The following is a 12378-nucleotide window of genomic DNA, read 5'->3' as shown; positions in this document are numbered from 1 at the left end:
TTTTTGAATTCTACACTTATTCTGCACTAAATCTTTCAGGGATTCAGGACTACTAGAAATTGTGTAAAGCCTCAGGTTGGGGAAAAGGGAGATGGATATATTTGGGGATGGGTTAAGGTGCTTGTTGGGTTTCTGGCTCTGTTGATTTTTCAGGATGCATTATCTCCTCCTCTTACAGATGGCCACTTCCCAGTGGACTTTTCAATATTAGCCACAATGAGAGCACTCAAAGGCAGCCAATCTTTTCTGTTTTCCCTGTATGATGAACGTGGTGTACAGCAGCTTGGTGTAGAGATTGGACGTTCCCCTGTTTTCCTCTATGAAGACCAGCTGGGTTTTCCAGTGCCCGAGGACTATCCTCATTTTCACAGAGTCAACTTGGCTGATGGCAAGTGAGTTGGGATTTTGGGATAGGAAAACAAAATAGAGGGACGCTATTTAGAAATGGTTATCTTATCACATAAATGTGGATAAGACTGAAATATTACTTAGTTTGAGTGTGTTTTTTAATGGGATTACTTTTGCAGTTGTCTTTAAAGGGATACATCACAGGTTCTTTGCTGTGGCGGATTGAGAAAGGTAATATTTACACACACACACACACACACACACACACACACACATCAACACTCTTGATTTTAATCCCAGGATTAAAGATCCCCAAATCTCAACAATTTTGGTTTGCAAAAACTACTTGCTGTAAAGTACAGCTTCTTAGGTACAGTTACTGTATCTTAACTACTAAACAGAGTTAAGTCAATAGTGTCTTAGATGGTTTAATAGAACTAAAATTGTGTGATAAAAGCATAATTCTCCCCTTCTTATATGCATCAATGTTTATCAAATTGTTGTCACTGTTAAACATATTTTCTTGATGATCAAAGCACTACAAGAAAATCAAATACCACTGATACTTTTTTTTTTAAAAAAAATGTTTTTTGGTGCCTGTAATATAATGCTCAGAACAGCTCTCTTATTCTGGCACTTTCTGGTTATGTTGAGCACAATTTCCTTATTCCTCAATCAGCATGAGGATTGTAGTGTGTTACACAGCTGGAGATTATAGGTAGGGAAAATTGGGCTTGATTTATGTCAGAGCTGTTTTCAAATCCCCCACCTCACCCCAGGAATTATATTGGGTAATCTTAGCCAGTTCTTTTCTTCATCCCAGATATGGAGTAATTGTGACAATACATTAATGAAAACCTACTAAAAGTTTAAACTGACTCCTTCTATAACTATTATTATTATTTCTTAGTGACCAGATTTGTAATTGACCTCAACCCTTGGTCCTGCTTTCAGCTGATATGTAAAACAGTTTATAGGAAAAAATATTATAAGCAATCATTATCTAAAACTGTCAAGTTCTACTGGGAAGAGTAAAATCTTGTGACTTTTGGTCATGAGATTTCAGCCACTTTTTAAAAACTCTTAAGTTGGAAGTGGGTTCATGTATTTTATATTGTCTCAAAGCATCACAGTGGTAATCCTTGGCTTTTCATGAAATCTAGTGATTTACATAAAGAAAAAGGGTGGAACCTGTAAAACATATTTGGCAGTTTAGCATGTTAGCAAAACTCATTGTGCTGCTAGATGAAAGTAAGATTTATCTGTGATGCTTCCAAATGGAAGGTTTATTGCACTATTAATGGAAAGGCATTATGCGGTTATTCTATTCCTTAATATGAACGAATGAATAAATGAATGAATGAATACAGTAAGAAAGTAAGAGTTCTTGGGAGGATTACAACTGGAAGATACATTTCTTTTTGTGAATAAGGCAGAATGATTGCACAGTAATAAACTTTATCTGATCTATCTTTGAAGTTCCCAAGCCAATGCTGCTTTTGTCCCACTAAGTTGCTTAATTCTACTGTCTTTTACCAGATGGCACCGCATTGCTCTAAGTGTGAAAGGTGAAAGTGTATCTTTGAGCATTGACTGTGAAGATGCTATAATGTTACCCCTGAAGCGAAGCAAGCAGCCAGTTGTCAGTATCGATGGGGTCACCTTGCTTGGGGCACGTCGACCAGATGAAGACATTTTTGAGGTAGGAAAAATTATTCACAAACCTCAAATCATTTCTCCCACTCTAAAGAAAATATCAATCAGTTACATTGCTGAAGCTAACTTATACATGTCTCTTTGCTGATTCCAGTGATGTTAGAGTACAGATCCCTCCACCTCACCTTTTCATGCAACCACCTTAGCATCTCCTGATTCTAGGTCTTTCTCCCTCCATGCCAGTTGTGCCATTTCTTTCACTGTGCTTGGCAAGATTACAGGAGGCTGCTAGGGACCTGGAATTGACAGATTGCACCATCATATATTTTGTAGAGCTATAAAGCCTCACAGAATATAGATGACCTTTTCTGCTCTATCCCTGCTCTGCTGCCATGGGGAAAAACAAATTGATTTCCAAGCATGGAAAACCAGCGACTTGTGTACTGTGCACACTACACTAAGCAGACTTAGGGATAGCTCCATTGTTCTTGGCTCCAGACTCTATTAAATATGTTGTTACTCCCGCCAGTTATCTTAGCCAGTTGGAGTCAGCAAACCACCAGAAAGCATTTTCGCTTGCACAGTGCCATGCGCTTCCATCAGCCATCCTGTACAATAAGTATAAAAAGATGCCATTGACTGAAAGACTCTGCTCCTGTGGTTCAGGGGAAGTGGAGACCGTTGGACACATTCTCCTTTGATGCTCTTTCTATAGAAATATTCGAAAAAACCATATCCTCCCAATAATCAATAGGTATCCTGGCCATTCTGACACTACTTATCTCCATTGGCTGCTTAAGGATGAACAGGCTGTGATTACAGCACAGGTGGCTAGATTCTACGCAGCAGCACTGGAGATTCATCAGAAACATAAAAAAGATAAATAATATTTTTAGATCTTTTTAATATTTTTATTTTAAAATTAATTTTATTACATGTGTTTTTATTCATCATTAGATCATTGCTCGGTGCATTTTTATATACGTGTGTGTGTAAATCACCTACAATTGGATATTTTACTGTTTCTGTCCATCTGGCTGTATTAAACTGATTTGATTTGTGTACTCTGTCATCTTCCCTTTGCTTCCTTCCCTCTTCAGCACTTGCTGCCTGTGTGGTTGAGAAGGCTCGGCAGTCTGACTTTATATGCTTATACTGAATTGGCTGATTTATGTTGGAGGCCTTTCTTATCGAAGTAGTTGTGTGATCAGCAGACAGGGGAATTGTTGGGAAGGGGCCATCCAAAATGACAGGGCTGAGATTTGGAGTCCATTCATTTTGGGGGGGGTGTGGTAAGAAGATGAGCGCATTGATAATATATACCATAGATAATAGTTGAACTCATGTTCAACTCCCCAAGGAATGTTGGAGGGCTTTCAATTAAGTATCTGTGAAGGAGGGGAATCTTGACAGTTTGGATGAAAAGCTGAGTGGTAATTAGAAATAAATCATAGAAGATGGAAAACCTACAGAACAGAACTCAAAAGACTATATTGCTAATGACAGAGAGTCAAGAAACAGAAACCAAGGAAAGGATAGAAGAAGAAAAAGACAGAGAGGATTGTATGCCACTAGCATTCCAGACTCTCCTTTTAAATGCATACTCTCCTTTTAAATGGGAGACTTTTCAGGAAGACAATTTAGGGATTTCTCATTTACAAAGGACACCATTAGTTTCAATAGCCTTGAAAGCAGAGAAAAGTCTCATTTCCTCCCCCCCCCCAGTGCATTCTTTCTCCAGGCATAAAATGTCAGAGGGCACAAGATTTTTGAAGGCGTCTAGGCTGTTGGCTTGGGGGTGGCCAAGAACAAGCATTTCTTGTTGTAATGCTTGGAAAACCTTGGCTTAGGGCCACCTGCCTCTGGTAATTTGGGCAGTGACTGAGGGAATGCCTAGAAATGTCAGCTTAGCAGTGGGTGGCTGCTGAGGGGCAACTCCCTTTTATAATGAAGATGGTGGAAGGGATCTCTGCGGTTGAGTTAGAGACAGGTGGAGTGGAATCCAGAAGACTGTTCCCAAACTGGGCTATATGTTTTTTTCCCATAGAGCTTCTCTGTTTTGTAATCTTCTCTTTTACATCGAGCAAAAAACATGCATTCAAAAGAATTGGGAAGCAGTGGATGTGGGATTCAAGATGAAACATTTTTTTGCAGGGAGAACTGAATAGTTTTACAAATTATTATTGTTATAATTAAGTGACAGGGCCTTGTGAAGCTCTCTTCCATTCTTCTAGTTCTGTGAAATCTCTGTGTATGCTGCAGTCATGTTCATTGTGGCATGCGATAAAGTATAAACTTAAATGTGTGAAGGACATTTCTGTAAATAATCAACAGACACATGCATCCAGTCCTTTGAAACTCTTCAGTATGTTCATTGCATATTAATGGATTCGCATCCACTTTTCTCTCCCTCGAGTCCTGTTGTGTTGCCTCATCATGGTGAGATGAAGGGTCTTTCTGAAAAGGAGAAGCAAAGAACTCCAGAGTCCTTGCCAAGTAGAGCCACTCAAGTCATAAAGCTAAAGCAAGTGGGCATCTATGTTGGCCAGCAACAATATAGGAAGATGTTGTAGAAATGATCACCTTAGTGACAATTTCAAAGGCATCATTTCAAAATAAAGGGTAAAACTTTTTTATCAAGAAAACCACCTGGACAAACCATACATGCCTAGCAAAACAGGAATCCCAGAGTATCTCATTTGCTCTTATGCAAAACCTTTACACAAACCAGGAAGTTACAGTGAAGATGGAACATGGCAAAACATAGTGGCTCCTCGCTGGCAAAGGAGTGCAACAGGACTGCATACTCTCCTGTTATTTATTCAGCTGATATGCTGAATATATGTTGATGGAAGCTGGACCGGAAAATGATGACAGTGATTTTAAAACTGGAGGAAGAAATACCAGAAACCCACACCCTCTTGATGGCATGACTCTTAACAGCTGAAAATAACAGAAGATTTAAAAGTTCTAATGATGAAAATTAAGAAACATAATTACAAGAATGGGACACAGATTGTCGCCCACTTCGAAATGTTGGATATGATTCAGAAGAAATAATGAATGATAATATTGGAAACAACTAAGAGATCAAGTGGGAGTAGGAAGAATGCAATACCCCTATCCTGGTCCTGCCAGACATCACCGGTATCATATGCATGTTGAATGCAGAGTTGAAACCAGACTGAAACAAGTTCAGATAATCTGCTTCCACCAGTTGCTGCCCAACCACTTTTTCTATGCAAGGAATGTATGAATGCTTGATGTCCTCAGGAACCAACATAACAAATCCAGCCATGAATATACTGTAATGTTTAAAGGAATAAAGGCAAGCTCTGAACCACGTTGTTTGCCTGACTACCACGTGCAGCTGTTATTTATATATCAACTGATTCTTCAATGTTTGGTTTTCTTGTATGTGTATATAGTTGGAATTTGAGTTTGGGTTCATTTGGGTGCATATATGCTTCTCTGTGTTTATTTTTGAATTATGGGAATGTTGACATTTTCCCAATACTGGCTGCTTTGCTCCTTCCCCTGTGACTTCCTTTTTTTAACCACAGGGCTTCTTTGCCTTGATCTAGCCTTCCCTGTCCCTACCTGACCCCATCTCTTGGTCCATGACTCACTGTAGTCCACTTTCCGTCTTGCTTCTTAATTTCTCTTCCTTTCCATCACCTCAAGAATGCTGGGAGCAGATTAATTGTGGGTCCCAGCTGAGCAGGTGGGAGCAGCGGTTTTGTGAGCTCTTCTGGAAGTAGGCCTACTGTCCATACTTTAGGAGATGATTAATTGGGAGCAAATGTTCTCCATACACCAGGACTGCTAGGGTCACACTGGTTGAGCAAGAGGAGCTGGGGCATGTTCAGCTGCATAAGAGAATGTGTTTGTGTGCAGTCGTAAAAATTTAATATAGCTATTGTTGGCATTCTGATTCTGAGCTATAAAAAGAGGGAGAGGACAGAAAAGATTGAGCGGGCATTCTTTGTTATACTAACTGTGGTTAATATACAAATATCCAAGTTTTTGAAGTGCACAGAGTTATTTGCAAACTTCACAACTGGCAGAATGTGTGTGTGTGTGTGTGTGTGTGTGTGTGTGTTTGGCTTTCTTGAGCAAGGTTAAAAGACCACCAGATTTAGAGTGACTAATAGATCAGCTGGTTTGTTCCACTTGTATTAAATCAAGTAAGGAGTGAGAGGAGGTATACACACAATGGAACGAGAGTTAGGTACATCCAGAGCCATAGTTAAATTGATTTGGATATATGAGGCAATTTAAAACTTAGCAACTGAGTATCAGTCAGGGCCAGACTGAACCACAGGTTTACCCTGTTTTAAGCAAAGGGTTATAATAACCTTGGGAAACAGGAAGAAGAACAGTAGCCAAGGCAATGGTCAGATGAGAACTATCTCACCCCACATCAGGAAGGCAGTTGGAGAAACTAACTCTCATTAGTTCTTCAGAAATTAAAGGCAAAGGAAGGAAAAAGTGATTTGAGCCTTGCAAGACTAGTGTCAATCCTTTGAGGTAGTCCAGAAAGGAAACCAAATCATGAGTACTAATATTACTTTTACTGTAAGATTATAGGATGCTACTGCCTTTACTTGCCAGAGAATTAGGGAGGATCCCTTCTGAGATGCTTTCTCCACCCCTTTCTTTCTGTGGGCTGAGATATCTCTTGTTTGACCGTTGCCCCGGCTGTGGCTCTTCATTTTGTCTCCCAGGGTTATTCTCACAGTCCATTAAATTGGTAGAGGATGGCTAGGCTTCTGGTTCCGGTTTGCGGTGGTGCGGTCGAGTGAAGGGAGTCATCCCTTTGCCAATCGAGTTTCCTCTGCTGGTAGACCCCTTAGAGGGTCGAAAAGACACTCTGGAGGAGCGTCTACCATTGAGGAGCCTTCTCAGATTGTTGCAGAGGAGTGGCAGCATCCTCTGTGCCTCGAGTATATCCTTTGGGCTGACAGGGTAAAGATCGGCCAATAAAATGGCTGATCATTTAGCTGCGCCAACCGCAAGCCACAAGATCAGCTAACCAAATGGACCCACCGTGGAGAACTCGGTGAGACTTTCCTTTTACCTCTATTTCCTTTATGCCTGTGAAAAGTCTTTTTTTTCCTTGGATTTATTTCCTTCTCTGGTGAAGCGGCTTTTTAAATGGGGGAAGAGAAGCACAAAGGATTAAATTGATTTTTGTTTTAATGGATGGATGATTTTATTTTTCGATATTGGGAGCCTCAAGAAAGTTTTTTTAATATTTGGAGAATATTGTTTGCTTTTATTTTTGATGGTGTCTGGAAAGATTGAATATTTGATTACTTTCCGGGGACACTCTCTGACAAATTTATTCATTGTACTTGCTATCTTTTCTTCGCTGGAAAGGCTTTTATTTTGTACAAAGGAAAAAGGCGAGGAAACTGGGAAGGGGTGGATATTGTGATCATTTTTTAAATATAGTCTCCTCTAAAAGGATAAGGACTTGAAAGCTAATAAAGATGGAGGAAATCGGTGTAGATATTACTTATAAATATATTTTGGACAAAATTTTGGAAAATACGGAGAAGATAGTTGCTTATTCAAAGGAGATTTCTTTGTTTTGACAAGGCAAAAGACAAGGACTAAATGAAACATCAGTTTATACACAAGAGGCTTGTGCCCTGCTTACTGAGGTGGAAGAAGTAAATTCACAGTAGGATAATCAATTGATTTTGGAAAAAAGACTTGATATGAACGAACAAAGGACTTATGATAAGGAACTAGATGATCTCGCTTCAGAAGGACAAGTTGGCTTGCAGACACCATTTGAATTTGAGACAGAGAAAAAAACATGGGAAGAAGAGAAACACATGATCAAAGAGGACGATATAAAAGAAAGGATTTTAAATGAAAATTATTTAATGTTAAAAGAAAGGGGAAATGATGTGCTGCTATGAGCCATTCAGATTAATTATAAGTTTTGTATTAATTTAATAAATTGTGCAATGGGAATTTTCTTTCTGGAGTGTATAGTGTGGCAGGCAGAGGCCCGATTATGGAAACCTGTTTGGACTGGAAAGAAACCTAGAATAAGATACAAATATTAAATTTGATTATAGTAAAGTGGTAAAGGCCTTATAGTAATCTGGATTGATTTGGATTTGACTTTGTTAAAAGGGCTTTATATGTTTTTAATATTAGAGATGGTATAATGAGAAAAAACTGAAATATGAGAAATGATGGAATTAATTATTGGAGATTTGGAGACACAGAGAAAAATAATAGAAGATTGGTGAGAAAGAGAAGAATTTATTTTTGGAGTTAATAATGCTTAAATAAAAAAACACTTGGGGCACCTGAATAGTAAATGAATATGTTAGTTTAAGATTAAATATTTGCAAAATTAAGAAAGCATGATACAGGATCTTTGGGATGGATAATGAGTTTGCAAACTTTTATTGATTAATGAAATTTATATAGAGTGATATATTTAATAAACATTTGTTTTAGAAATGTTTTAATGAGCCTGTAATAATATAAATAGATAGAGAATGTTAGTTTATTTTTAATTATATATTTTGGATGAAATGTTATATTAGCGAATGAATTGGTTTTAGAAAGATATTGACTTGATTATAATGTTTTTAAATAAATGGAGTTTATTAAGTTTAAGTTTAAATGTGTGAAGAAATATAGGTTTTTATAGATTAAATTTTTTATTGATTAATGCAGTTGATGGTTAGATATAGTAATGAATGAATTTATTTGAAAGTGTATTAATTCAATTATAATATTTTATATAGATCAGTGCTTCTCAATGTTTGTGTGATGGCGACCCCCGTCACACAAACGTGCCGCGCATGCGCGGCGCCACCCCCATGCGTGGTGCGCATGTGCGGCGGCGCCCCCCGAGGGGGAAAAATGGCGGATCGCCCGAGAAATGATCGATCAACCCCAAATGGGGTCGCGACCCATAGGTTGAGAACTGCTGATATAGATAGAGAGGGAAATTTTTAAGAAATACTAGGTATAATTTACTATGTCATTGCTTGTTTTTTTTAAAAAAAATGGATCACCATGTTTCAACGTGGGTTCTTAAGCTGTGTTGGTGTAAAATGGAAAACTAATAAAAATTGTTTTGAGAAAAAAAATTGGTAGAGGATGGCTACATGGTTAAGCTCTGGATAACGGCAGTCTGAGTTAATATTCTGTAAGCGTCAACAACTAAAATGTGTAATTTTTTTAGATGTATAATCTCACTTCTTTAGAGTTGTGCTTAAGAGTGTAAAATATACTATACTTGAACTTTTCTACACAATAAAGTCTTGGATTTGCAAGCATATCATATGTTCCTAAAAAGATTCTGAATGGTTGTACTGTGCTTCTTCCTCTTCAGGGAGATCTCCAACAATTACTGCTTGTGCCAGACCCAGCAGCTGCTGCCCAATATTGCCAGGATTACATGCCTGATTGCAGCAGACAACTCATCTATAAATTGCAGACTCAGGATGCAGAAGAGGTAGGTAGACAACCAAAAGGCAGGAGCTGCTAATAGCCAAGTTCCTGGCTATGACTCCTAGGAAAATCCTTTATGCCAAATTCCCTGCAGACACCCAAAGAAAGACATTTGCTTGTGAGAATGAAACTAACACCCAGTTGATTAGCACTATGGAGTCCCTGCTCTCTGTTTTAAATATAAAAGTTTCTCTTTCTCCATGTTACTCTAAATAACTGTGGGTAGAGATATCATTAATATGCTGATGATACTCAAGCTTACATTTCCATATCTTGTGACTTGAGTGATGCTGTTGCTACCCTGTCATGATGCCTGGAGGCTATAGGGGCCTGGATACGGGATAGTGGGCTACAACTGAACCCAGGCAAGACTAAGTGGCTTTGGGTGTATGGAACTTCAAGATCAGGGTCTTTGACATCTTTGAGCTTGTGCTACCCAATTCAAACCCAATCTGCAACTGTTCTCCTGGACTTGCAGCTCCTGCTTAAAGAACAGGGGTGGTTGTGACTAGGAGAGCCTTTGTACAGCTTCGGTTTGTGCACCCGCTGCAGTCTTTCCTGGATGAGAACTCAAGCCCTGGTCATCACTTGTCTGGATTATGGCAATATGATTTATATGGGGCCACTCTTGAAATGCATTCAGAAGTTTCAACTGGTAGAAAGTGCAGTGGCACAAGCAGTCTTTGGGGCCTATAAAATAACCCATGTTACACCACTACTTTGCAAGCTGCACTGGCTGCCAGTTTGCTTCTGGGTGCAGTTCAAGGTATTCGTTATGACCTTTAAAGTCCTCCATGACATGGGTCCAGATTGCTTGATGAACTGTCCCATCCAGTGCTAAGACAAGCTTGCCCTAATCCTATCAGCAGAGGAGGCCTGCTGAGGATCCCTTTAGCCAAGGAATTGATGGGATCCAGGAGAAGAGCCTTCCCTGATGTAGTGCTATCCCTCTGGAACATCTTTCCATTTGGGGTGAGGTTTTCCCTCATTCTTCTATCCTTCTATAAGGGCCTGAAGAGTTGGCTCTGCTGGTTGGCCTGGGGACCCAATAGGGACTACATCACTGGAGGTGGCTACTGGGCTAATTAGTGGACCCCACCTCCTCCCTGTGCTCCTGCTCCATATCTGCCCTTCTTTTTAATTCCATATTATTATACTTCCATTTTTATTTTTAATGGTTTCATTCCTTGGCTATTGTTATGTTTATATTTTTAATCATTTTTTTCTGTTTTATTGTCATAAGCAGCCCAACATAGTCCCATGGTGAGACGGGCAGCAAATAATTTTAAGAAACAAACAAATAAATAAATGGATCTCTCTCCCCTTCTAAGGATTTGATACAGATTTTAGAACTTTATACTAAGCAGGTATACTTTTCCTGTTCAGTAGTTTATCGTTGTTATAGGAGGAGAGCTGGGTTAATCTATGGTGGGGGAAAAAAAATCAGGAATCTAGTAGTATCTTTTCCCATTAAAAGTTGTATTAAAAGGCATACTGTAGTTTTTTGTGTGAAATGCAGCTCACCATCAGATGCATCTGAGGAAGTAAGCTGCTTCTCATGACAGTTTATGCCTTTTGATAGTTTTTCATTGGTTAACTCCTCCTGATTTTTTTTTTTTTAAGAATCTTCTTAGGGTGAATAGAGCTGAACCTAATATTTGACAGTGCTGATTTAGTAAAATCAAGAAGTAACGAACGGGAGTGAGAGAATTTCAGGGGCATTAAACCATCTGGGAAAATCCTTATAAAAGAATATAAATGCCCCTCTACAGACCATTGGACTTACATTTTTATAGATATCCATCTTCTCCTCACTCAAGCTTTTGCCAATTGCAGTCCTCCTATAGCTATTTTAAACACGCATTTTCCAATTTCCTTGGGGAAGAATGGTTAAAAAAGTGGCTTGCTGGAAAAATGAAAGTTTGTCTATTTGTCAGGTCTTGTCCCTGCCTTTAAGAAGTTTGGGCCTGTTGAATGTGGCTTCCTCAGAAATACATAATCACAGCATCTACATGATGATGTCATTACATATTTGCCATCATTTTAGTGTTGTAATTGTTTGCTGTCTCTGGAACTTTTTCACTGTAAGCAGTAGTAATCTGGTAGATGATGGAAATGCCGAGACACTATCCTATGCTGCTTTAGCTGTATCCTTTCCACTATTTGTGGAAATCTTTACACCTCTTTTATATCCATAAAGTGATCTGCCCCAGGACTTATCTCCTAAAGATAAGGCTCATAAGTAACTCAAATTACTTCCCCTTGGGATTCCTGGGAATGGTCCTTTAGGTGTCTTAGATGACTAGCCCACAGATAAAAAAAAGAAAGAAGGATTGCTCCCCAGAATACTGAGAAGGATAGAATTAGGGCAATTTCTGAGCATATGGATAAAAAGAAACAGATTACATTCTTACTATCCCAAACCTGTCTTCTCCCGAAAGTCGTATTGAATCACAAATTAATTTGTTGTGTGATGGTCTTTCCTCTGTGTTCTCCAAGGTGTTGATGCCATGTTCATGTCTGTCTCTTGTGAATGGTTTCCTGGTAGCTGAGCCTGGATGTATGGGTGGTGACTTTTGGTGTTCTAAGGAAATGGGGAAGTATTTTTTTTTCTTTCTCAAGTGCCTGTTCTCTCTCTTTTTCTCTTTCCTTCCCCTCCCCTTTTTCTCCCCTTTTCTATCTATCTGACCCCCCTTCCCCCCTTTGTGCAGAACATTCCACAGAGGAAGGGCAAGAAGGGCAAAGGCAGAGGCAAAGGAAAGGGCAAGGGCAGGAAGAAAGGTAGAGGCAAGAAGAAGAGAAACAAAGAGTCCCTCGAGAAGTCCTCGCTCATTCCAGCCTCAGGCGAGGTAGAGAGTGCAACTAACTGCTCTCTGCTGATCT

General features: G+C 39.2%; 1 protein-coding gene across 9 annotated transcripts in view; it reads left to right on the top strand.

Annotated features, from left to right (window-relative positions):
- LOC120312191 (collagen alpha-1(XI) chain-like) overlaps positions 1–12378 on the top strand; it is a 129064-nt gene that overhangs the window by 26840 nt on the left and 89846 nt on the right. For 8 of the 9 annotated variants that reach the window (XR_005557813.1, XR_005557814.1, XM_039352558.1 and 5 more), the window contains 4 exons: positions 179–392; positions 1888–2050; positions 9377–9499; positions 12207–12344. Coding sequence is in view for 7 of the 9 variants with exons in the window: in XM_039352558.1 (XP_039208492.1) it covers positions 179–392; positions 1888–2050; positions 9377–9499; positions 12207–12344 (638 nt within the window). In the remaining 2 variants the exon portion in view is untranslated. The remainder of the gene's footprint in view (positions 1–178; positions 393–1887; positions 2051–9376; positions 9500–12206; positions 12345–12378) is intronic. The other variant, XM_039352559.1, reaches the window with a different exon arrangement.

This window comes from Crotalus tigris, unplaced genomic scaffold (genome assembly GCF_016545835.1).
Source record: "Crotalus tigris isolate CLP2741 ecotype Arizona unplaced genomic scaffold, ASM1654583v1 scf7180000018445.1570621, whole genome shotgun sequence".
Lineage (NCBI taxonomy): Eukaryota > Metazoa > Chordata > Lepidosauria > Squamata > Viperidae > Crotalus > Crotalus tigris.
This window is presented reverse-complemented; position numbering and strand designations above follow the sequence as displayed.